At 37.1% G+C, this 27694-nt stretch overlaps 1 protein-coding gene across 1 annotated transcript; it reads right to left on the bottom strand.

The window, feature by feature from the left end:
• Positions 1-1461: 1461 nt before the first annotated feature.
• Positions 1462-27535, bottom strand: RADX (RPA1 related single stranded DNA binding protein, X-linked). The gene is made up of 15 exons (XM_075162308.1): positions 26846-27535; positions 25902-26044; positions 23336-23528; positions 20005-20113; positions 19760-19851; positions 19543-19665; positions 18266-18373; positions 16461-16628; positions 15723-15883; positions 15019-15230; positions 13785-13853; positions 8400-8479; positions 4135-4428; positions 2580-2762; positions 1462-1674 (listed from the first exon to the last, which is right to left on the bottom strand). The coding sequence occupies exons 1-15, from the start codon at positions 27420-27422 to the stop codon at positions 1529-1531; spliced, it is 2658 nt and encodes an 885-aa protein (XP_075018409.1). The 5' UTR covers positions 27423-27535; the 3' UTR covers positions 1462-1528.
• Between the last annotated feature and the right edge of the window lie 159 nt (positions 27536-27694).

Raw genomic sequence — 27694 nt, forward strand, 5'->3', positions numbered from 1 at the left:
TCTTTAGAATGTTGAAGGCTTTTCCTTTTTATCTGAAGTTGCCTATGAACTTGTACTATAATAAAGACTGTTAGTTTCTCCTTCAATTACCATTAATTGAAGTTAGGGTACAGAATTTAAGTACTTGAAGACAAAGTCCACTGTCCCCAGGGCAGACAAGTGAGCTACTAGTTGAAAGAGATACTCCCCAATTAGCAACAGGCTGCTAAAACGCGCCTAGAAGTTTTAGAAGTTTTCCACAAAAGAATAAATCTGTTCCTATAAATTAACTCAGTGGGCTTTGGTCAATAATGGTACAATTTAATTGGCAAGCTTCCATAATGCAATCATTTCGTCTCAAAGAATTGAACTGAGAGCAACATTTCACACGGACAAGAGAAAACAGCAATGTGTTTTAGCTCCTGCTTGAGAATAATTTCCTAAGGATCCAGTTGATCCTCAAATCCAAATGATTTGAGGCTGTTTGACATGGGAGGAAAAAGTGGGACTTGGTTCTGAACTCAGCAGAAGCCAGCTGCTACTTAGTATACAGGCAAAAAGTTGACAGAATTTTATAGTCTCTTGCTCTTGTGGAAGTAGCAGCTTCTCACAGCTGCTGAGCTCCTTCATGTACTCAGAGTACAGCTCTTACTAAAAAGAAAGAGGGTAGAGGTGATCAAAAGAAAAAACCTAATGGTGTGACAAACTGTATATCCTGCCATGCTAAGCACTCCTTAAAGACAGTTTTTCTCTTGCAAAGCTAGAAGCAAGTTCCACTAAAAAAGTTTCTTTTTTAAAATATTTCTTTTTTTTTTTTAATTAATAAATAAAATATGTTAAAAATTTTTGGGTGCTACACTCACTACCCAACGCTGTATATACAAAAGCAGACATATAAAAACACAGCAGTTGACCTTGCTCAGGTAAAAAGAACTGAAAGTGGCTTCTTGGACCACCGAGTCCAGTCCCTGGCACTAAAGGCACCATGGTATTTAATCCCTTTCACAAACAGTAAGCTTCAAGCCTAAAGAGCAGTTAGGCTGCCCCTAGTACCTCCCACTAAAAGATCACTATAAAACATAACAGTTCTAGTCCTAAAAATTATTCTAACTTCCAGCCTAAATTCATATCACAGCCAGCTAATTCTTTTGCAAACATTGCCTTTAATATTGAGAAAGTCTGCCTCTCTTCTCAGTTCTCACCCCGATATACACATTTCCTGTGTACCTATGTGCACAAGCAGAGAGAGATGACAATCATACTCCTTGGTATCCTATCAAAAGATAAGCTCACTGTATTGCCTATTCATCCTTCTTGAACATAAGTGACCAAGACATTGTGTAATCTGTTTCAAGACTGCCAAAAATAAAGGCAACAATCATCCTTCTCAGTTACATGGATGACCATTACAACTGCTCTAAGAATCATAACTTTACATTTGTGTCTGCTAGTTCTAGAAAAGTGCAATGTGTAGAGGGTGTATTCAAGTTACAGCAATTTTATTTCCCTCTTTTTTGAACAATATAAATTTGAAAAATAAGTTATTAAATTACACTGGATCCAGCACACCAGGTTCCACTGTCTTGTAGATTTTGCTCAGAAAGACTTCCACCTTATCATCACCCAAGTGACAGATGTCCAAGATGCAGACAACATGTTTGCCGTCTAGATCCATTGCTGCTTTTACAATTTCATCTAGAAGTTAAGAAAAGGTGTTTTAATATACATACAGTAAAAAGGTATACTGAATTGACATTGTTTTCGATGCAGTAATGTGTATATGTTCAATCTTCCTTCAGTGAAAAACCTCACTCTACCTATTAAATGCTGGCCTACCGGGATTTTTTTTTGGTAGAATTTTATTAGTAAATTCAATTACTAGAAATGACAGCATCAGAACTTAGATATGGAAAAGCTGAAATATGCATTACTTAACCATTAGCGATTCTCAGATTTCATAGTATTATTCAAGGAAAAGTAAAGATGTATTTAAATAAAATCAGGTCTGTCTATATAAATATGTAGGAAAACACGATGCTTATATAGCACTTCGCAGTATGATACACATTAACAGTGTTCATCATATTTGTTGTGGGGTGCCAGTAATTAGAAGCATAATCTGAAGGAAAATAATTCAATAGCAGGCAAATACTTCAGTTTATAGGCACTGTAGGTTGTGTTAAAGCAGCTGTTCAAAGTGACATCAGTGAAATGGATTGACGGATTGACAGTTATTCCACTATATTTCAAAGCAGATCAAGCCAAATATTCACATGTCCAGCCACATGTACTGACTTCTGTGTCAGTACAATTTTGCATCAACAAATAACTGCAAATACTATGTAGGTCACTTAGGAGTTTATGGTTTGGATATTAAAATACTATCTTCAGAGTATGAGAACGGCTCCAGTAAAAACTGCCTTGAAAGTTCAGTATTACATCTATTTACTAAAGGTGGTCACATAGAATTCACGTATCTTTCACTGAAGAGGTGAACAAAGTCTGACCTACAACAGAGATTTCTATAAAGGATTAACTTTTGCATTGAAAGATAAAACAAGAAACGATAAATGAGTAACGTCAGCGAAAGCCAGTCTCACTTGAAAGTGGAAACATGTCACGAAGTCTTCCATTGCTAGTAGCCTTCTGCTGACATGCAGAGATGCAACTCATACAAGACAACAATGCATCATTTTGAGTGTCTTCTGGTTGAAATAAGTGGGGATCTTCAGGACAAAATAGTGGAAGAAATGCAACATCTATTGCTACATCGTGGTTTATACCTGTTGGAAAAAAATACTTAAGTTAGCAGAAAACTTCACCTTCAGCCCATTAGCAACTTCATGCACCATTTCTTCTTTTTTTTAAAAACCAAACTATTGCAGGCTGAACACTGATTTTTGTTTACTTGCTCTTTGTCCATTAATTAATAACTGACATCTAAAAATACATTTCAATATATATATGTATGTATATTTATACATAAGCACATTCAAATTGATATGATGTTATAACATACTATGATTTAAGGCTAACAATGCTGTTAGCTCAGAAAACATTAAACCAACATTGGAAGCCATTTCACACGCCTTTTTAACTTCATTGCTGCTACAAGGGCAGAGAAATTAATTTTACAACCAGTGTATCTATGCAGTATGCAGTGCAGTACTTGTGCTACTTTCACCTTCAATACTATATTGTAAGTTCCAGGATTCTAATGACTATAAATATTCAAACACCTTCTCTGCAGATCTCCTTTAGCAAATAATGGAAACTTTTCAATTATAGGAACTTGACATGAGCATCGTTAAGCTAGGCAATTTCCTCCTTCTTTTAAGAAGGAGACACAACACGGGAAAACAAAATCAAACAGATTAATATCCCATAGCAATGCTAACAAACAGATACACATCAACTTGCATATTTATATTTTAACAAATAAAGATCAATCAACTTTTATTTTATCAAATAAAGATCAATCAACTGATGCTTTGTGCTAACCAGAAGTAGCAGAAAGCAGTTGACAAGCATGGCTAAAATAAAGCCCTTAATTTTCTAGCACGGAAGAAAAGCACTTTAGGAGCAACAGTACTCAAAAAACAACTCAATGAGAATAAAGCTCAAAAGAAGCATTTATAGTTGTCCTTTTCCCTTTAAGAACACTAATTTGTTCCTGAGGAATACCTCTCCAGCAGGGAAGTCAGCTGACAATCAAGTGCAATTGGATAATTTACCTGATTATGTCAGACTGGTTGAACTAGTGAACAGGACCTACCTCTAATGGTAATAATCCATAGCTTAAGGACTACACACACTCTTCAAATGATACACATAAACCTACACACAAAATTGCAATTGTATGAAAAGTGACACTAGAAAGAAGATATTCAGTAATTTCATTTAAAGGTATTTTTAATGAGAATTACAGCTTCCTGGTAAAAACCTATCCTAAATCATGAGTCTTAACAAAAATCTAAAATGTCAATCATTTTTTTTAACTTCAAGAAATACTCAGAATCAACTAATTAATTTAGAGAAATCCATTCAGTTTCTGATGAACTTTCAAATCATTCTCAAGTTAACGCAGCAAAGAGCTAAGATTTTATACTGCTCTTGCTTAACCTTTTTTTAGAAGCCAAGCTACCAAATACTTACCCAGAACTGTCACTTCATAATACCCAAGGCCACTAGCACTTTTAAACTCATTGATATTTTTATCTGTTCTGGTTTCTTTTGGCTGGTGCACTGCTGCATGAAGGTTGTACTGTTGCATAAGCAAGTCTTTGTGCACATAATCAAATTTACGTGGGATGCTTTCTGGGAAAATTGTGCTGTGATGTAAATATTTCATTAATTTGTCTTTCACTTGTGCCCACAGGTCACTCTGCCATGAATCACCAGTTCTTGCAGTCTCTTCAGTTTCAGGTATATCACTCATTCCTTCTCGGTCTATTATAAACATAGAAAATATTTTTGTTAGAACATTTTAATTATGAAGACATGGCAGAACGTTCAAAACATAGAACAAAATGAATTAAACTAGGGTTGGAATGTGAGTAAACTGGTAACCTTTGAGGCTAGACTTGTAGTACAAGTCCACCACATGAAAAGCATCATCGTGGCTTGTTTTTGGAGAGCACGTAACTTGTTTAATGAACAGCCAGAAACCATGAAAACAAGTTTAAAATGGGTACAAGTGAAGATAAACTTTTCCGTCCCTTGCACAATAACTATATGCTTACATTGAGGACTATGCTACATTTAAAATTTCTTGCTATAAGTCAATGATAGCTCCATTCTTCTTTCCTATTACATGTAACTTGAGGATTGTTAATGCTAAAAGCTTATATAACCATCGCTTCCAATTTTGAAGGCAAGCGTTAAACCCCACCTTTTGAGCTTATCAGAAAGCTCATTTCAAAATATTCAGTATAGCCTTGTATCTCTTCCATCTCCTGTGAAACAACTTCTCATCAAGTAGCCTTCTGAACTGGGTATATTATCCACCCCAACATTTCTCTATGAACATATGCTTCTTTACTTTACTTCTTTTTAGTGCCATAATTGCTATGATGGAGTGTCAGGATGTTTAAAAATGAAGAAATCAGAATGTACACAAACAAACTTGATACAACATATGCAAGAACATTCAACAAGGGAAATGAGAGTCTTGCTGCATTGAACTAGACAACAAAGGAAAGTGAATTCAAAGAAAAGTGACACTAATACTAAGTTGAAAGCGTGCTCTGGATTGCATAAAGCAGTCTGCAGTATTTTTCTCACAGAACTGGAATTCATCGTATAAGGTAAAGGGGCACATGAAAGCTGCTACGCTAAGAAACATTTTTTCTCACCATTTTACTTGGAGAATTACAGTATTCTCTACAAGCATGAAGATTTAATACTATACATTAGCAAATAAAGCACAAAAGTGAATATAAGTTTTTTTTTAAAAAAAACCCTTTATCTTTCTAAAGCTTCAATCATGACTTTACTTTTCTCCCTCAATGTATCATTGGTGCTGTAATTTGTGTGTCCTACTTGTACACTCATTATTAACTTAGCATAAACAGATGTGTAATTAGGACAGCACAGTAGAAACAGCCACCACTGGTTATTTAAACAATAAGATGCTGAAATCTTTAACAATCTGACCGCACTTCAGAAGAAAAATAAAGCAAATGTTTCAACGCCTCTAGCTACAGAGAGCCTCTTGGCAGCAAAGACTATCTTCTTCTTTAAACCAATCAAAAATATAAAAATGGCTATGGTGAACACTTAAACACATGATTTTCCAGAAAAAATTCCACAATTGAGATGAACCGTATTTTGAATTCAGTTAGCAGAAGGATTTTTCTTTAAAATCTACTGTATAATTACAGTACACACATTTTTTTTCTTGTAAAAAATTAGAAGTTAATTTGGCCTACTGTAAAGTGTCTTTCTTGCAAAGGCTTTTGTTAGTAAATCTGAGTCAGTGCATTTCTGCTTTACAGTTAACGTTTCATGTTATCTTACAGCAAGACCGCAATGTTTTACTCCTTTGTACCTCTTGCAAAAAATAGCACCTAGAGTAAATGAAATTCCAGTGAGTGAAGCTTATCCCGATATTGCTCCCCCCTCAAGATATTTCAATATTTAAAAAATACACTTTAATAATTTATTTTGTTTTAGATATCTCTTATCGGCTCTTTTTGTACATCTACCCAATGATTATTCAAAAAGGGTTACTTTGATGCAGGCTGCTATGATATGTAGCTGCTGAGAGACAGAAGTGTCAGCACCGCTAATATATAGTTATAAAGGGAGAGGGGGGAAAAATTTCATGTTCCCATAAGTAGCTTCTAAAGGCAGCTAAGGGCAGTTTCCCTTGCTGGTATTTAAAAAAAAAGCTCTACCTGGGACCATGGTAAGAACACTACAAAGCTCAGAGTAACACTTTTCCATTTTATATGGTACCTATGACCTGCATATCAGTAAACAGAAAAAATAAGTATATGATACACAAGTGATTGATATACAACCTCAGAATACTGCAAAAAAAAGTCCCTTCAAAATCTGAAGGAACATAGCATGAAAAGTGTTCACTTTGAAATATACACCATAATTAGCAGGCTTGTTAAACAAAATATAAACATGCTGTTATTTAGATAAAACTAACATCAGCTAAACAATCAGTATTTTTATATAAAACTAATAATATTGCCAATAGGACTGATGTTATGTGAGAAAAATATGTGCATATGTTTAGTAGCTACATTTACTAACATATTCATATAATTACTGCATACTTACATTAGATGAGAGACTGGTTAATTTATTTTGGACTACACTCAAAATATCAGCCAACTGAAGTTAAATAGGTTTCACGTGCAGTGAGGAAATATCAGTATAAATGATATTTTAATTTAAGAGTAAAAGTATCTATCTGTATTTTAGATATAAATATCTAAATAAAAGTATCGAAATATAAGTATCTAATGCAAGATTTCTTTACTACAGTTAAAAAATGAGGCATGTATTTCACTGTACATCTTCACATCATTTTTTTTTTTTCTGTAAACCAACCTTTTAAACCAACTCATTGAAACCGCATGCACACATTCATTTTATGAGACCTACACGATAACCCAACAATTCTAGAGAGAGAGTAACAGCATAGCACAATAAACACTACAGCTACCAGAAATTCCTGTAAAAATAATTTCAGGTGAGAACACTCCATTTGATTACTCATTTTTAAAAGCAACAAGAAATTTCACCGGAGACTAACAACCAATAAAGTAATTATGAAACTTGCTTACAGATATGTTTTCTTACTTTTGAAGAACAGATCTCTACATAGTACCCAAGGCTGCTCTTTCTCTGGAATAAAACTTCACTTTAAACAGTTACCTGTACAGATTTTCTCCAATTTGAAAGTTTCCTCATCATTTCAGTCTCTTAATATATTAAACATTTGGGAAAATTCACTGTAATTTTTATTGCTTTAAAGCAGCACAATGGAGTAGATCATCATCAATAGCCTACAAAGAAAACCTATCGAGGTTTAATTACTAAATTAAGATGAACTGCTGCCTTGCAAAAATAAAAGGATGGACAACATTATACATAATATAGCTATACACAAGTAAATTGGCAGATGTTAAAGTTGGGACACAGGCTAGTAGTAGATGAACTTTTAGATAAAATTACATGACTCAAGAGTATATTCAGTCAGTTTTGAAAAGAGGAAAACATGTCAAAATATTTGCATGAAATAAAAAACAGACCAAGCTGCACATAATGACAACTGACAAATTAGACATCTTCCTTCATCCAAAAATAGATATCAAGGAACTAACTGCATGGAACACGAGTTTATTTTTCAACTGCAGAGGAAGAAAGAAAAAAATTAATAATATTAACTTAGAAAAATCACTAAACCAAACATGATTCTTATTACCGGTTTGTATGTTTCATCCGTTTCCTCCCACATCTTGTATTTGTCTTTTTAATTAGGTACTCACATAGCTTTGGGGCTACCTTCCCAGACAGGGACAATTTTATCACGTGCAGATCACTATAGCAAGAAAACTGCCAACAGGAAATGTGAGGTCTTATGCTACTAAGTGCTTCTGAGGTACAAAAGTAACTTAAAACTTGCATAAAGCAACATTGAGAATTTATTCCCCATTCTGGAAACAGCCCAACACTGTCCTTCCAGCCATCCTTTAGAACACATCAGGGACATGACTGAGCAAGAATGACATGAACAATACATTGCTACAGTGGCTCCCTAGAGGTTGATGCAGCCAGACGTACAGAAGAGCTGTCTTGACAAACAAGGGTTATAAGGATATCTTTGTTGCCTGTTTTGGACCCAAAGACAAGAAGTAGGCTTAAACCTCCTGTTAATGTAACAACTATTTGCAACATACCTGTGCAGTACTGTAAACTCTCTGATACAGCCTGTCCATTTTTTTCTTGCACAAAATCTTCGTGTTGAAATTCATCCAAGCTATAAAAAGAAAGTTATAATATATATATTTTTTCAAAACCTATTTAACCTCAAACACTACGCAGCAAAATTTCAAACCTTGACAGATTTCTAGTGAGAAATGATACAAGCTCGAGTGAGTGAGCACCAGTACCTGGTTTCATATCACGAGACTTGTAATAGAACAGCTTGACATAAGGAGATCTACTATGCTCAGTAAATCAGTTTTGAAGAGCTTAGGACAAGAACTGCTATATTTCTTTGCTTTATGAAGTAAAGTATTTTACACTCAAAAAACAGTGTTTGTTGCCCTCTACTGGGCACCTACTGGAAATAGCACGTGTGACACTAAAAACTGATCATCACAGATGGCCAACAGGTTTATGACTTGATTTAAAAAACGGTTGCACAGCATGCTGCTGCACTTTCGTATCAGCACCCTTCAGTCAAAAACAAAGCATGCATGGAGCCACACCATCCCTCCAGAATCCAAAATGATAGAGAAATTCCAAATATATATTTTCCTTCGGACATACTACCCTGTTGTAACAATCAGTTGAATCAAGCAAACTAGCTTTTTGTTATACTTTTATTATTAACCATGAAGTTTTGAATTAACGGTAAGCAGCCATTCTCCAACAATCTCTAATGAATTACCTAGGATATTATGCAGGAGAAAAATGTAACAGATACTTTGCAGCCACAACATGGTAAAATAAGCTCTTAGGCCCATTTATTCCTTTCTTCTTTGCTCCATTCCTCTTATTATAAACTCACCATGATGTCTGAATAAGCTTAGGGAAAAGACTATTTTGATTATTTTGCATCACAAACAACTGAGACATAGGCAAGGTACCATTAAAATTCCAGACTACCAAAGTAGTTACTCATAAAATACTGTAACTGCAAATACACAGGGACAATATAGAGACAGTGAAAAAGGAATCAAAGACAAACATGCTGTTTAGTGGGACATTCTGTATTTCAGTTATAAGGACTTACAGGGTTTTTTTTCAATTTTTCCCATTTCATACTAGGATATGTCTTGAGAATTTCATGTCAATGTTTCATAACAAATGGAAAATAGCTAAAATCTAGTGAAACAATAAAGGCAAATACATTGTGGGTTTTGAGTATGAAAGTACACTTTATGAAATGCATTATCATCATGGTGTGGGCTAAGTACTGGAGTGACCTTCTTGTGATCTCCAACTCCACACACAAAAGAATCCTCATTTAAGCAGCACAAACTGTGCAACTGAGGTTTCAGCCACCTAATTTTGTAAACAAAAAAAGCTGCCACATAATACAGAACTTTAAAATAGCATGACCCTACTTGCTTCCCACCACTCAGCCAAGCTTCTGAGCAGAGTTGTGTTGAAAATGTCGGTAAATGAAAATTTGTATGTGTTCCTATGTGACTTTGTAGTCCAAAGTATTTTTCAAGTTTTGAGGTCCAGGGCAATCTCAGAAAGATACATGCAAGATGTCAGATTTAAGTTTATGCAGTGGTTTTTTTATGTTTTCTGATGAAAGGTAGCAGGAAAGTTTGATCCTTTCTAAAATGGTAGTTCAGTAATTACAATAAGCTTCCTATGGTATTATTTCTAGATAAAAGAATGTTTCCATGAAAATAGTATCTTATAAAGAATTAATTTCTTGCAAGAACCATCATGGAAAGTAATTACTGTGTATCCATAAGAATAAATTAAACATTTACATACCAGCTACGTTAATACATTTTCAAGCCATTAGAAGACATTTTCAAAAGTATTAACAAAAGTAGTCTAATTAAAAATTAATGCCCACAAAACTAATTCTCACTTTTGAGACTCGGACTTCCCAACAAGGGATATGAAAATCTAGCACAATTAGGAAAGGCTTGCTCTGAAATCAACATGTCAAGTTAGATACGTGCCAACTTCCCTCTTCATTAAAGCAGAGAATTAAACCAAGTCATACTGCTGGCAAGCTGGTATTATGGAAATGGTTTATTTTTCTTTTAAAATTGTCTCGTTTTGGAAGTGAATAGGCTCTGAGAGAGCTAGTAGAGCCTCTGAAAAATATGAAAATAACTTGTTTTTCCCAGTTTTTGCCAACTTCTTTCACAGATCTGTAACTGGGATGATTTCTCCTACCTGCCCAATATGTTATTCCTACAGGACTGCTTTGTGCCGGATGTGTGTACAGCGTAACTTGAGCTAGGGTCGTAAGCGAAACCTACTTGTCTATACACACAGTTTATATACTTCTTTGCCAGCCAGTATGTCTGCAAGCCACCTGATATAACCCAAATCCTTCCATTTACTGCAATATGCTGTGGCTGTTGTACACCAAAACACCCACATTTCTATTTTACCCATGCCAGCTTCATGAGAACTTGCACCATGCCAAATTTCCTATTCCCAGCCTGCATTCTGCAGACTCCCCTTTTCACAGATGCTCACTTACAAAAAAGCCTTTATTCAGTATTTCCAGATGCACTGGTATTCACCTTTTCAGTCGTTTTACTTTAAAGTATTGTCAAAGAAAATAACATTAATCAAAATAGATGGCAGATGAATACTTCTAGAAAATATTGGGAAAATAAGCATGCCTTGTGCTTCACACCTGTTTCCTAAGCACTGGGACTAAATGGGATAAAAAAAATTAAGAAAGAAAATAGTTACAACTTGTAGCTATGCCCAAGTGATGCAAGGGATTAAAGTGCCTCAAAACAACAAAACAAAACACCCCACTCACTGACATAACTGGTAAAAGCCTTATTTTATAGACTAGTTTGAAATCAACTTAACTCAACTGTCATGACACCATTAGGGTATACGCATCTATCACAGCAAGTAACAGAGAAAGCAAACAGCCTAATCTACAATAATTTGACAAGTCTACACAAATTGATTGTTCATATCTACCAATTTCTCCCTGAAAAACTCTGATCTATGTGAAAAAGGGGTCTGAAGGAAATGTTAAATTCTGGGAAACTTTGTCACGCAAACCTCAAGCTGAATTTCCCCATGTATAGAATCCCCATCCCTCAGCTCTGATCAGAGGTGAGGGAAAAAGGAGAAAAGGGTCTAAGTTACATAAACATTTAGAAGTGAAACTGCAAGGATAGAAGCATACAAACAAGCTACTTTCAGGCAGTGTAGAGTGTAGGCATGTAGTGCACCAGCAACTCCATGGTAACTGCAGTGCTAAACTTACGAAGATTAAAATGCTAGGAAAAATACTGTGGGTTTTTTCACTTCCACATAAAAATAAGCCTTTCTGAAATTCCTGATCTTTCCCTGTTCACAATAAATTATCAGTTAAGCTACTTTGGGGTATATTAAATGCTTAAAAGTACATTTATGTTGAATGTCTCTAACTAGCAAGGATATAAATATCAACAATAATATTAAATTAACCAGTTTCCTCTTACCTTGTTCTTTCTGAAGCCCTTAATAATCAGATCAATAAGTTACCTCAGAAATGTAGGAACTGAGGCTGTCAATAAAGAGCCTTAAAATAGCTTTTACTGTTTAAAAACAAAAAACCTTAAAAAATGCAACCACATGCTGAAAAATCGCACAAAATACTTGACACAAAATAACCTAAGCTAGAATATGTACTTCAAAATATATCTCTACTGTTGTTATTTCATCAACGTATTAAAATATTTCAGTGAGAGCTGACATTCTGCTACTTCTAAGCAACAGAACAGAAAACAATGCAATTAAGGTATGTCAGGCTAACTTTCTATTTTTCTTCTGCAATTTGGAGAATTCAGCACAACTTCATAGTTAATTACAGAAATACACAAATTACCTTTTAATTACATAGAGTGAAACAGCTTTCCATAATCCAACACAGACTTTCTCCTCCTTTAGTTGGGGTTCTAGCACTAATGGCATAGAGTGGACACACAGGTAGCGAGGAGAGTAGCAGATTGAGAAAAGCAGAGAACAAAGTAAACATGCCTTAACTTTTTGCTTCACTTTTAAGAAATGGGGAGAAAACATTCTTCCCACCCTCCACCCCCAAGAAAACATGGAACATTTCTCAGCAAGCGAAAGAAAACAGGATTCCTCACATTCAAAAAAACCTCCTGATTTTCCTATAGATTCATGCCACAAGTCCCTGCAACTCCTGCATCACCTGCAGAGATGTGACTTTAAAGCCAGGTGTCACACTTTTAAATGAATGGGCTGCAGAGCCAGGCAACCATTTCCCCTAGAAAATACAGTATCTGCCAAGAGGACCAGAGGAAACAACAGACATGTGGGCTCAGAAGAGCCTCGTTTATCTCACAGAAAAAGCTTTTGCAAATTAGCTTCCAAGAAATGTTTTTCAAGAAAACAGACATGCTCGTAGGGCAGTAATACTGGCAGAATGGTCAACAACTTATGATCAACTCCATCATTACTGTTGTTGCTATACCCCTAGCACCATGACTCTTGGTTTTAATGGGGAGGGAAGAGGTGCTACAAGTGAACCAAGAAGGCAACTGAGGGGCATACATACTCATGACATAAGCCCGAGTCACCGCTGCCAAAAAACCCAAACATCTGAAGTTACTAACCCCAAAGAGTTCAAACATTCAAGTTATCCAAGCTGTGTTTGGAACAAATGATAAGAATTTATGACGCTTAAACAAAATGCACGAAGGAAAGTAGCTTTTTACCCCAGACTAGCAAATAAGAACACTCATTCAGTTTTCTTAATAATTTCCCATTTGTAGTTATTTCATTAGGTTCCAGACTCGTCAGGGCTCTGGATTTGAAACTCCTACCTGGACTTTTTAAAAAAATCCTTCTCTGGATCCAAGCAGAGTTCAATAAAGACCGAGTGTTAAGTAGCGGAAGGAGCCAAGTGGCTTCTCAGGGACAACTACACTTACACCTCTGTAGCACCAAGGATGATGTATAGCTCAACCACCACTAGCAAATCCATTAATGCTATTACATTGTTCACTCTGCTTGCTAATCAAGCATCCCTCCCTCCTACCTTTGACTTTCCTACTTAGACTGTAATCTCTCTGAAACTAAGACTACATATATTACTCTGCTTACCATATGGACCCGTTACTATATATTCCCTAAGTAGCACTAGTAACAATATAAAAATATGTTTAATAACAAACTCAAAATTATGTTTCAGAATAAAATAATCCAATATATTTGAACTAGAATCAGCACAGAGGAAGTGAATAGAAGATATTAAACTCTACCCTGATCTGTCTTTTCATTTCACTTCCATACAGATTCTTGACCTGTAAAAGTTTCACTTCAAATATCTTTGTTTCATCATTGCAATTATTTAACATAATTAATTTCACATGACTTACCCCAATTTTCTTCTTGCAGACCGTGTGAAATAGGGGTAAGATGATACAGGAATAACAGATGCACTTCCCCTTGAAGTAGGAAATTCACCATTATTTTACAGTATTTAGTTAAATGGAAATACACCAAACAAAGAACATGCATGTTTTTCTTTCAGGCAGAACAAACCTAAGACACTCAAATGTTGGAATTTTCCTTATGGAACAGAAATCCACTAACAAGTTTGCTGTAATACTGCCAAGACAGAACTTCTATTCACCAGGGTTTTCTTAGTCTTAAGTTTTCATTCAATCCTAATTATATTTCATCTCACTTTCCCTTCAAATATTCTGAATACCCACCCCCTTCCCACATTATGATTTTTGGATGTGAAAAGTTGAGAAGCAAAATATACCCTTTACAGCATGAGAAATCCACTACAAAAAAAAAAGACGTGACTGGCTAGATTTTTGCAACGTTAAATCTGTCAATGTATACACCAGGCTTTTAATACTAAGTATAAGTACATTAGATTTTGCACAAACCTTGCAACAAAAGGCAATCTTATACAAGCAGATATTTTACTCTTGAACCTAATACAGTTGTATCAGACAAATTATTTTGTCTTATTCCATTGCCTTGTATCAGACTGATATCCTTTGTCTATGTCTGACTAGATGCAATACAATTTCATGAAATCCTATCACAAGCAGAGCCATAGTACTACAAGTTACTTCGAGCCTTTATGTTAGCACATGACCACCATTTACTTGCCTTTCTGACAGCAAGTTACAGCTACATGCAGTACATTCCATTAACCAGAAAGAAAAAAAAAAAAGGTATGTTTGAAATTAAGGAACAGGTATACCAGATCTTGATTCTGCATTTTCAGTGAAGAAATCTTATTTCCTCACACCACTGTAACTGTTGCTTGTTCCACGACTATGTCACTAAACTATATATGGTTCAAGTATTAACTACTTTTATTTCAAATCTGTGAGATTAACAACAAAGTAGCATAAATATTAATCAGAAGAGAGCACTGCAAACCAGACACCTGCTTTAATCAATCCTTCATTAGCCCGAACAGTATAATTGTCATCACCTGATGCTAGGAAAAGTACCTAACCACCTTTTAAAGATTAAACTATATATACCATCAAAGCTTTTTTATATATTTTCTATGGCCTGGGCTCTGAACTAATTTCTGTAAACACTTTTTAGAAGACCCATTACATATTTATGAAGAGAGCTTACTGTTCTGCATCTGTATTTAATCTGCGCGGTATCTTTCTCTTGACTGAACTCTTTTTTGACAGTAGAGCTTGGTTCTGATGTTGTTCCCCAGGAGTGCAATGTGGCCCCAGAAAAGACTTAACTTCTTTACTTTGAAGATTGGTGGTTTTTCCCTTGTGAACAGAGTCTTCTTTGGACATAGCAGAACTTTCAAGAGACTGAGAAGTATCTTTCTGCAACAACAGTGAATTGTTTCAGAGATTCAAAGCACTTAAAGCTATTGCTTCTAACTCAAAAACCTGCAACTTTTAAAGTAACTTTTAAAAGAACAGTTTACCGTACCTTCTGAAAGTCACATCTAGCAGAAATTATCTTCTAATCATATTAATAAGATAAATTCTGTCTAGAAAATTACAGTCAGCATGTTGCAGTAGTTGCCCCTCCCACATTCTAATTTACATTAGGTTATCCAGTCAGTCAAACTAGTAACTTCTAAACAGTTACATAGTTTTATGGAGGACTGTCATAACACTTTCAGAAAAGCACTGAATCGTTGCTTTTAAAAAGTTCTAAATTATGACTTTCAAAAATTTTGCTCTCAAAATGGCAAATGAGGTTAATCAAGAGACAATGTAACCAGGTTCTGAACTCAAATGCAAAATTCTCCATTCCAATTACAATCATAGCTGCTTAAGTGCGATAGCATTAATTCTCAAACACTGTACCTGAACAAGTTCCACTCCTGAGGCTTCTTCAGCTGCATTGCTACAGCTGATGTATCTTATGGCACTAATTATTCCCTGAACAGCAATGCGCTTGTGTTCTCTGTAGTGCAAGTCTTCAATCTCTTTCCCCGTTTCACCTATGGCTTTCAAAACCGATTGAACTGCAAAAAAAGAAACCTCCATAAACAAGTTTTAAAGAAATACAGTATCAAAATGCCTGAATGCAAGAATCAAAATAAAAGTAAAGATAATTTGTTATTAAATATTAAATTGATTTAAAATTACATTTTTGAAGAATTTAAAATCTTTTTGTTGTTCACATCACATGGAAAAAAATTTAAACAATAAACCTTTTTAGCTCACAAGTATCTTTCAGTATGCATTATCAGATATCTCAATTTCTGTTTCAGGTGAAATTTCTAATTCACTGTATTCTTCAGTATAACTGTCTTTAATTCTGATTTAGTAGAATTCAGAGTAAAACTTCTGGGCAGATCTGTAGCTTATGTAAGCTGCTACAGCTCTCCTGCAGCTAATGGTGCCATGATACTTTCTGTAAGATGAGGATTTAGCCTATGATAGATTTAGTCATGAAAGGGAGTTTTTCTTAAATGACATTACAAATTTGTGTAATCACTAATAGTAACTGTGTTGCTTTTTAACTGACGCTTTAAATGCTTGGAGTAAGACTGAACTGAAAAAGGTTACAAATCTTAAAGATATTTGACAGTATGATACCTTTATTGTTTTTACAGTATTTCAAAAAGTTATTTGGAGGTCGTGGAAAAGGATAATAGCCACCAATGACAGTTTTCTTCATTTGATCAGCTTCGCTTTGTGTTTTAGTCCACTGAATGAAGTTTTTCACTTTGGTATCCTTGGTGTATGGCTGGCCCTTGTGCCACCCTTTTAAAACAAAAATAGTCAGGTATCAAAACCAAAGCAAGTTACTATCATCTGTTCTCATCTTGAAACGATCCTGAACACTTCATAGAAAAAACAAATTAAGAAAAACCTGGCTAGAGAATACAAAAGACATCTTTCCACTAGTCAACAGTGTTTTAAGAAATTAGTATCTTGAATTCCGTGACTAACACTTGCATTTCACACTGAAAGTTAGACAAATGTTAAGTAATAGAAAGAAATAAAACAACTAGCAGAAATGCTACTAGAATACTTTCTCACAGGAGCATACAAAGCAATAAAATGATCAGAAATTGTTTTATTAGCAGGAAAGAGCACATAAGTCATTTTTACAGCGTTCAGCAAAGATTGTTACTGACAGGTAATCAGCAAGGTATGTATTCATTGTTGGCTGGTTTAAAACCAAGATATAGACTAAATACCAGTTTTATCAAATAAATTGTAATCTGATCACGCCTAAGCTCTGAACTGAAATAGTTTGCTATCTCCAGCTGTAGTTCTCATTTCCGACCCAAACAGACATACAATGAACTAAAGCTAGGGTGGGGAAAAGCTTAAGTACTTAATTAGAAAATTAAGCACAAAATACACTGAAAGAAAGCAAAGGAAAAAAACAACCTCTCAAACCCTTCATTTAGAAGTAAATTAAATCATTAGAAACCTATTAACAAAAAGACTAGCTTGCTTTGGTAGTCCAATTAAGTACAAAACACGCTACCCAGCTTGCCAGGAAAGACCATGTGTATAGAACTGACTATGTTCAGGTACCTTTTCAGCACATATTTTTCTCTATTCCTGCTTGTCAGGGGAAAGATTCCGACTGGGTGACTGATATGTTAGGAACACGGAAGAAATGAGCTGAATAAACAAAACAGGAAAGATATACCTATTGCATCTTATGCTCCCTTGCAATTAGGCCAGTACATCACTCGCCTGCAACATTGCTATAAGCTGCCTCCTGATTCAAGAGCAAATATATTACAAACAGCTGTGCCTGGTCCTGCCTGTGACATGCTGACGGGTGGTATCTAGTGTACAGTATCACAGGGCCATAAAGAGTATTGTAACTGCAGACAGGAGTATTCAAACAAGACTATCTAGAAGGAATGCTCCTTCAGTGCAGCCCAGCACCACATCCCTTCCCAGACCACATGCTCTGCATAAGGCCCCGCACATTGGGAAAAATGAAACATAACAGCTCTCCAAATATTTGGTGAAAAAGATTAGCGAAGATAAATTCAGGACAACTATACCCATTTTTTTTCCCTCTAATAAGGAAATCTGTAAGCCAGAAAAGCTGCAAGTGATTTTTTATGTTTTTAAGGAAGTGGTAATCTGCATTGCTACACTATCAAAGGATTAAAACAGCCTGAAAGAATTAGTAAACACATGACTTAACCTAATAATACTTAGGTACTTTTCATAAGATACACCCATTAATCCCTCACAAGAATGCAATTTGCCTTTCTTCTTTTTGCAATGGTATTTCATTATTAACTCAAAGTAATTTCTGACAGGGAAACTAATACTATGCCCTGATTATTTTGTTGTAAAAAGCAAATACCCTTTCCAAAGAAATAAGACGAGAACTACATAAAACTAGAACTAGTTTAAGTCACCTGTAATGAATATTTGACTTTCATTGGAAGTTGTAAGGTAAATTGTGCTGGCAGGATTCTCAGTGAAGTCCCGTACCACTCTCATCTGTGTACACACCAAGTATGTCACTGGAGAAAAAAATAAAACCTTCAGTTTTTTCCTGATATTTCATTGATTTTAGAATGTCAAGACTGGCACACACTGGATTTTATTAAGTGCTCTAAACAAGACATTTTAGTTCTTGACCCTACAAATGCTTCAGCATGTATTGAGCCTCTGATATAAATTCCCATATGGAGATAAAATTAAATTTTCAATTTAGTAACTGTGCAAGGATATTTCAGCAGACATATTAGTACTAAAGCATGAGGTACTTCATCAGGTAGGATATCAATGAAACAAATAGTAAAAATATGGTATTAGATGGCTGTGTTTCTTAAGGATAAAAAGCATAAGATCATGGAAAGCACAAGAAATCATGACATGCCACTGCAAAACTTCTAAATAGAGTACAAACTCACTCTTTTGTTAATATCTTAGTTAAACCTGCAATGTCATTCTTTGCCATCTCCCCAGAACACTCAAAATGAATACAGCCATAATCTTAACAGGGTTGTGCAGCTGGTCCTCCATCATATGATATAAAAAAATGCACGTGACACCGACCAGTGTTAATGGAAGGATGAGTGCTTGGAGGAGAAGAGAAAGAAGACAAGAAGAAATATTTAAAGCTCTTTTAAAATCCTTAATTAAGGATTCTCCAGTTTGAAATTTATCATTCTTAGCTCACATGCAATAACTAACACAGCTGGGTGATGATTGCTGTTTGGCCAAAAAATATTTATTCAAAGAAATAAAGCTTTTCCACTTTCACCTCTCCCTTCCTCCAATCCTCTTAAATTATTCCTGTCTATAAAAAAAATACTTATTTACAGGACAAAAGGAGTAACAGATTTGACCAGCTGCCTTCTTTATTTGCCTGTGATGCAAGACATGTTGCCCCAGGTGCTTCACTGAAGTTTCTGTTGAAATTAATGAGATCAGATGAGTGCCAGGCCCAGCTGTCCACCTATGTGTTTAGACTAACTGGCAGATTGCAATACAATAAGGGTTTCAAATACTTAAACTAATTTTTTTTATTTTTAAATTTTAATTTCTGATCAGCTATTTTCTGTTTGAGGAGATAAACCATGGCAATGTTTTATTCAGTGGCAATTATACTCAGAATTTGAAATTAGCAACCAACTAGAAAAACACTATAGATAATTATTAATAAGTATTATAGAGAGATGAATACTTGGGTGAATATGCTCGAACACATCTGGCTGAGAAGTTGCAAATATTTCCAGTATGAATGGTTGGTCTGAGGTCCCATCAATGGCATGTGCCCAACGATAGAGCCAGAAGTCTTCACCATGTTCTATACAAACAAATATTAAGAAAAATGTATAAGCATTTATTCAGAAGGTTTAAAATTGTTTGATAAATTCTGAAAGTCATATTTATAGAAAAACCTCTCTTTCTTGCTCGTTCAGCCCTTCCTACAAATGTCACAAGACCAATAACATCACAGGAATGATTGTTTGGCAAGCCATCCAGTTCTGACCTAAAATCAAAACAGAACAAAAATATGGGTATTTCCTAATAACAGAACATAAAGCTTTCTCAGAAACTTTTTGAAAAACATTTCCAACTAACATTCAGTGTAATGTAGAGAAATTTAAGTTCTAGCTTGACAACCAACAAAATTCTATTTTACCTTGTGATAAACCGATATTTAACTTCAGGTAATCCCCACTCTGGCTTAACCATTTCTTCTGGAATAATACTTATTTTAGTAGGAGGGTCTCGAACATTAAGGCTGATTTCTGACAAAGAAAAAAAAAAGTCAGTAACATTTAAGGCATGAATACAAAGGAAAAAAAAACCAACTTAAAATAAACCCCACAAAAAACCCAGGGTAAAGTTTCTTAAATGAAATATTGCAACTTTGTGTCACTGCTTGTGAAATTATTAATCAATTCTTCTGACTTTATCTTTTAATCAAAATAAAGTAAGGAATTCAGGTACAGCATTTTATAATCTCAGATTATAAACATGGTAGGAAACTTTCCAATTCCCTACAATTAGTCTGATCCAGGCAGATATTTTCAAAACCAGCAAGAAAAACTAATACTACAATACTGATTAGATACGAAGTACTTTTTACGCTAGCTTCATTCTCAAATGTCACTAAGATCTAAAACTGACTTGCAGACAATGAAGTAAAACAGAAAACAGAACTATCAGATTTGATACTTCCACATTTGATACCAGTTCAGGTAGTTATTACTATGATAGAAACACACCATGGCCATGGAGGAAAACAGAAAGTCTTCTCATGTCTATTCTACAGCACCTGAAAAATTTAATTTATTAAGCAGACTGTTTAGATGCTGAATAACATGGTGGAGCACTGGGGGAAGCAGGGGGTTATGCAACCAGATAAAAAATACAGGAGGAAGGGCTTCACATCTAGAATACACAAGGTGGTACTCTATTGTGTCTCTCATAACAAGACAAATGTTGCTGGTATGAAAAAGACAGATTCTGATGAAGTTTCTACAAGATGCTTGAGTTTAGGTAAGGGATTATTCAAATAATGCACCCAGAAAAGTAATTAAATAGGTATAAATAATGTATACAATTGTTTATATAATTATATCCAGCCCCTCACCTTAGCGGTGCAACATTAGGAAGGTGTTATACTTGAAATCAGACTCTCTACTTAAGAATTTTCTTTTGGCTGCTGCTTTCTAGAAAAGTATTTGGAGGACAATCGTGGTTTTGCATGTGGTGTTTTAGGACAGTATCTCAGAGAAAATTCCTGAAAACAAAACTTTCCCATGCATCAAAACTATTTATCAATTGTTTCATCATTTTGAGATTAGATGACAGCCATATACTCAACTCAGGACTATACCCTGGGATGATTCAGAAGCTAAGGTCAGTCTAGGCTATTCGAAACAGCAGTTTTCGTCAGTACCACATAAATTCAGTGATCCATGAAACGCACACGTTGCCTAGCACTGGAATTCAAGGTGTTGGTACTAACTATTTAAGCTCCAAAGGTTTTAGGTGCTGAAACAGCACCTGTCAGCATGTCACACAATACTGCAGCTGCAAACAGAAGCAAGCAATGCAAAACTCACTTCACAGAAATCTAGGAGTATGCCAGAAGCATACTGTCTTGCAAGAACTCTTAATCTGGGAAGCCCGTTCCCTTGTGGCCTTGTTAACCCTCCAGATACATTTTTACAGGTGAATGGTTGTAAGAAACACTGGAAAGTTGAGACTTGATGGAATTACAAATTGGAAATATATGATGAAAAAAAGTAATTGTTACTTAAGCAATTGTGTAATTGATTGCTTTAACTAACTAGCTGAAGAACTTTTGGAGCACTCATTGTGCATGCTTAAAAAAAACTGAAATATTGCCCCACACAGAGATATTTATATTAATGGAGTAATTAGTGAGGTAGTAAATTTCACTTCATCTGAACAAAAAAAACCCCATGCACCAGGAGTTGCATAAAATTAATTTTACACCTGCTCCAGAAATTTTTCTGGATATTCTGTTTCCTTTAGACTCTCTTCTTACAGGATATATAGGCAAAAGATCCATCAATGCATGGTATTATGTGCTTTTAAAGTTCATATTAAGACAAAATTCTTAGCTTTGTGCTGAGAAGAGAAATAAGTTACTGTACATATATTGATATGAAGCGAAGATTAGTCATTTGTACAGCTTATCCCCGGTCTGAAAATATACCATGGCACTTTACTTTAGACTGACTTTTAATTCTTTCATTACACATCTATTATCAGCCCATTGGCCTAATTTTCCATTTTGATCTCTTCGTTAACATTTCTACCCCAATAACGCTTGCAGAAATCAGTAGTGTAGTGTGAAGTTCATTAAAATGAAGTGATATTTGCCCATAGAGAAAGTCTCCTCAGACGGCATATTTTATTCTGTCCTTTTCCCATAGAAAGCTTTTGTGGCAATTATAATTGTTTTCAGGGCTGGCTTGTAATCATCATCAGCTTCCTTCACAAACTTCCATTCCTGGCTAAACATTTCTCTCTCCTGCCAAATCATCACAAACACTTCAGACATTAAGATCTGGTTTTAAGGCAAAGATACATTAGGCAGAGAATACACTGCTTCTGGCAGTGAAAATATTGTTTATTTTTGTGCACTGTAGCAATCGCATTAGAAAACTGTCATCGTCAATAAGTTATACAGACATCACCCTTCACTAACATGCATATTTGCTTGTTTCAAGGAAGTTATTTGAATTTTCTGAATGTTGGCTGTCGTTTTGTTCTGAATATAAAAGCACAAACAGGGAAAGAACTCATATTCAGCGAAGTAGGAAAGAAAAAAAATGTTGACCAAATCCAGTTTGAAAAGGCTATTATTGTTATATTGCAGCACTTGTACTTCTATAGCACAGCTCCTCCGAATATCTGTCATACTAAACAACTGCAAGTAAGAAAATACTTTTTTACAGCCAAGGAATATTCTTCATATATGTACTCCCACAGTACCACTGTTTCAGCACAGACAGGGGACATCAACACAACTTTTTATTCAGTGGAGCTTTGCAGATACTCTGGGCCTTGACCATACACAGTAAAATCTAAAGTCAGATCAGGTGACAATGTGCTTCAATGACCTGGAAGAAGGTGTGAGCGGTGCACAAACGATATCTATATTATTAATCAGGAAGTAGAATCAGATTAAAATTCAGGACCAGAGGCCTGTCTTTATGACCCCAATACTTGAAATCAGGGATTAGATTTTTTTTTTTTTTTAAATAAAGGTTTTAACTAATTGTGGCAACAAACTTTGTAGACATGATCCAAATATAAACAGGGAACAATATGAACTTGGATGCTAAGACACCTTTCAGAGATAATATTTAAGGATATATCCCTTATCAATTAGTCTCAGCAATGGATCACTTTCTAGTTTATTTCTATGAAGAGCTACCTTTTTACAGCTATATTTCATTGAATCAAAACAGATTTCTGCAATACTTAACCAATCGTAGCAAATCTCTTCATCTGTGAATCCCCTGGGGTTGGCTGTGTTTTAAATGGATAACTGGTTTTGATAGCATACTGTTCAAGAAGAAGTACCGTGCCAACCTTCATACTGTTATACCATTCAGGACATAATGAATTCCACAAGACCATTGACATCATGCCTGAACCATCAGCAACTTCAAAGTAAGCCTAAAGAAAAAAAAGAGACAAAATACATTCATCTTTTATACACCATCATTCTGGTATGTATTTATTTTGGATAATGCATCAGCTACTTGACTCATGAACAATTTCTCTGATGATTACAAATGGATACAGAGTATGTTCCAAAACTTGTATTGAATACTAGAGTTGAAGAAGTCCCTAATTTCCACAAAAGAATTCTTCCACAACTACACCAGCCCAAATTCTTATCTTTCCAGTGCTCAGTAACAGTAGGTGACGTCAGTCTCACTCTGTGGTTTTTGGAGGAGGTTGGGGAAATACCATGCACAAGAAACAATACTCAAAAGATTCTTCTTTACCAGAGTGAATGTTGTATTCAGAATAACATTTCAAAATATCCATGAAGGAAAAACAAATTTTGGAGGTTGAGATGTTACAAGACCATTTGGTAAACATTCTTGATCAAAACACGATACAAGTCTGATTCTTAAGCAAAAAAACCAAAAATGCAGAAAACAATCTGCATTGCAAACCACTATCTTTTCATTGAAATTTTTCTCACGACAAAGATTTCTACTCAATTTTTTTTTTAAACTGGGTGAACTTTGAATCCGTAACTAAGCAGATCACTGAGCAGTGAAAGATTTTTAAAGAGTCTTATAATGGTCTTAAAAGGTAGCAATCCACTGAAAAAAAATCTCAGCTCTATCAAAATGCTTCATTTTATCCATTCATCTGTCAGCCTCAATCATCTGCTTTTGTTCCTACTACCATCCGCTCTCTTCAATATATCACCATTCTTGAACATACCTAACACCGTATGTTTTTTTCCCCCTTGCTGCTTCTAAAATCCTCTTTTCCTTATTCCAAGTTCAATACAGAGATTATACAAATCAACACGTGTTAGTTCATTCTAATAGTCCTAATTAGTCATGAACCGTGCATCCTTGCAAGTATACCATTATATCACAGAATCTTTTGTTACCCCATTGGTTTTTATCTAATAACAGTAATTCAACACACAACATTATCTAAAGAAGGAATGCATAGAGCAAAAACCAGGTAAAATCTGTCTCCTAACTTCTTGAGCTAAATCAGCTCTGGGTACTGATTCTATAGCTAATACCAGGAAATGTGACTGATGAACTGCCATAAAAGTTATAGGAGTATTATCTAGACTGTCTACTGAGAAGCACCTCCAATAAAAAGACCCAGATTTATCTTCATGTGCAAAGGGAACGGAAACTTGGAATAAGAGAACACCACAGCCTTTCATTAAGACGTTTCATACCTCTCTCTCCCCATGGAAGAATTCATATGAGTTATTGGAGCTCTTTGTAAAGTGTTGCCCTCTTGTATGGGGTCTGGCTGGCACGGAGTTTATTTTCTTTGCACCAGCCTGCATGGGGCCACATTTTAGATCTGTGACTAAAATAGTGTTGATAACACACCAATGTTTTAGCTGTTGCTGAACAGTCCTTGCACAGTGTCAAGGTTCTTCCTCCGTTTCTCACTCTGCCACCCCAGCAAGTAAGCTAGGGATGGGCAAGAGGCTGGGAGGGAACACAGCCGACCTGAACTGACCTAGGGGATATTCCATGCCATGTAACATCATGCTCAGATATAAACGGGCTGCTTGTCTTCCCAAAGCACCCATTGTTCAGAGACTGGCTGGGCATTGGTCCGCTGGTGACAGGTGGTGAGCAATTGCCTTTGCACCACTTGCTTGCCTTTTTTTTTCTTCCTTTCCCTTTTCCCCTTCACCTTATTAAACTGTCTTTATCTCAACCCATGGTTTTTTCCTCGCTTTTGCTCTTCCAATTCTCTCCCCCACCCCTCTGGAGGGGGCAGTGGAGAGCAAAGGACCAGCTGGTGAGTGCTTAGTTGCTGGCTGGGACCAACCCACCACACCTCCTGTCTCCATTTCCAAGAAGCTCTACACAAGTAAAACATATTAGGAAAATCATTAAGAATTTTACAGTAAAACAACCTATCTGGAAGTCACCAGGTGAGAGAATTAGGGGATACAAATTGTTAAAATGTGTTTGCTTTTTTTTTTTTTGGACAAGACAGACTAACTCCAACTTCCAAAGCATACAGACCAGAAATATTTAGGTTGTTGAGCTGCTAAAAACTACAAATATTTTTTTTTCTTCACAGAAAGCTCAACTGAACTATAGTAACCAAAACACATCCACCAAAGTTTGCACATACGATCACTAAATTCACCATTTCTTAATCTAAAGGGCTCAGCATTTTTGTACAGGTAGCATTTTTAATATAAAATAGCTACAACACAAATCTTAACTTTATGTGCTTACTGTATGGGAATAATGATTTCCAAATATCCTACAGTTATTTGTTAGAGTGTTAACCTATGTATTTATTCCTCTTTACCTGATAAGGCATATCCAGTTTTTTCTCTGGTTTCCCGTAGTACCTTAGTCTAGATTTGTGCAGGACTCTCACAAGAAGTGGATGGAAGTGAACTCTGCTTCTCCAGGTCATTTCCAGCTGACCAAGAGAAGTCAGCTTGGAGACTAAGGTTAAAGAAGAAAAAAAAAAAAGACCAAAAAAGAGCATTCATGATTGAACATTTAAGTTTTCAGGAGTAAAGTGCACAGACCAGGACATCATATGTATTTTCTTAATGTTTCTAACACTTAAAAAGGCTCATTTGCTGATACTATTCACCATGAAATCCTGTTCTGAGCTATCTGCACACAGCATAGTTTTGTTTTGGTTTTTTGTTTTGTTTTGTTTTTTTTTAATCGAAAAAGAGAGCAATGACACATTTAAAATGACACAGAACTGGTGTCAGATGAGCAGAAAAGCTACTACAAAAGACGTAGGTGTTAGCCTAGAAGGGCATCACGCTTGTGCAGAAGTCCCACTTATACCTCCCTCCTCACTAGGCTTCGTGGACTGGCCTGAGCCCCTCAGCACTCACCGCATTTTGGGTGGCAGCTTCCCACGGACTAGCCAGGAGACTACTACTGGGACGGATGTTTTTGACACCTCAGAAGACTGGGTGCTAGCACCACGGCTACGCATTTTCAGTCAACGTTTCATAAAGTTTAAAAAACGCTCTCAAAGTAACACGAACACGTAAACTGCGATACGTATGGCACATTCGTATCGGTGCCTAACGCCGCCGGAGGGTCACTTCTGACCAGGGGGCTCGGCCCAGCTGCACAAGCAACGCGAGCAACCGCGCTCCTCATCTCTACGGGCGCCTGCGGACGGCTTCAGCAGCGCAGGCCTCCCTAGGGCGCTCGGCTGCCGCCGGGCCGGTTTCCACCTACATCCCCTTCCTCTACAGCCGCCTCCTCTCCGCTTACCGTCGACGTCCACCTGCGCCTGAGGCTTGTCTGCCACCCACACGTCTCCGTAGGGATCCTCGTTGTTCCACAGCGGGAGGTAGTGCTTCTTCTCCCCGCGGAGGGGCGGCGGGCGGTGGCGGGGCGGCTCGGCGGGGGGCCCGGCGCCCCCCACCCGCTCCAGCTCCTCCAGGCAGAGGAAGCCGTAGTTGAGGCGTTTCTCGTCGTACAGGTAGGAGCAGCGCGTGAGGCGCAGGCGCGCGCCGGCGCGCAGGTGCGCGCGCTGCACCAGGCCGTTGAGGCGCGGCGCCAGGTAGCACCGCTCCTGGCACGCGCCGTCCGCCAGGGTCACGTCGTACCAGTACTGCGGGGCGGCGGCGGCGGGCGGCGGCGGCGCCTCGGCCAGGTACCGCTCCACCGCCACCACCGTGACGGGGGGCGGCTCCGCGGGGGCCGCGCTCAGCTGGGAGGAGCCCCGCACTTCCTCAAAGACCCTCTGGAGCCAGGAGGCCCCGCCGCTCGACGGCCCCGCCGCCGCCCGTCGCCTCTCCTCGGCGGGGCGGGCGCTACCGCCGCGTTCCGGGGTAGGGTCCTGCATGACAGCTTCCTCGCGGCCCCTCCCCCCGCGCCGCGCCGCCGAGGGCGAAAGCCGCGGCCCGGGCCGCTGCTGGGGAGGGGGAGGGCGGCGGGAGACGGCGGCCTCGGCCTCCTGCTGTCACCGACTGAGCCAGGGCGCCGCCATGGCGCGCGCGGGGGCGGGGCTGGTGCGCGCGCGCGCCGCGTTCCATTCAAAGCTCCCAACGGCCGCGGAGGGGGAGGGGTGGAGCCGGCGGGCCGTTGCGGTGGGGGGGGAAGACGGTGACAGGAAGG

The sequence above is a fragment of the Calonectris borealis genome, chromosome 13 (genome assembly GCF_964195595.1).
Source record: "Calonectris borealis chromosome 13, bCalBor7.hap1.2, whole genome shotgun sequence".
Classification (NCBI taxonomy): Eukaryota; Metazoa; Chordata; class Aves; order Procellariiformes; family Procellariidae; genus Calonectris; species Calonectris borealis.

What these genes read in the sequence shown, in the direction of transcription:
- RADX (XM_075162308.1), bottom strand. Translation starts at nt 27,422, where the DNA reads ATGCAGGACCCTACCCCGGAACGCGGCGGTAGCGCCCGCCCCGCCGAG. An exon ending in GGCGCAGGTGGACGTCGACG is followed by an intron (nt 26,045 to 26,845) that starts GTAAGCGGAGAG and finishes CTTTAACCTTAG; the next exon opens with TCTCCAAGCTGACTTCTCTT. An exon ending in GTTCGAGCATATTCACCCAA is followed by an intron (nt 18,374 to 19,542) that starts GTATTCATCTCT and finishes TTTTTTCTCCAG; the next exon opens with TGACATACTTGGTGTGTACA.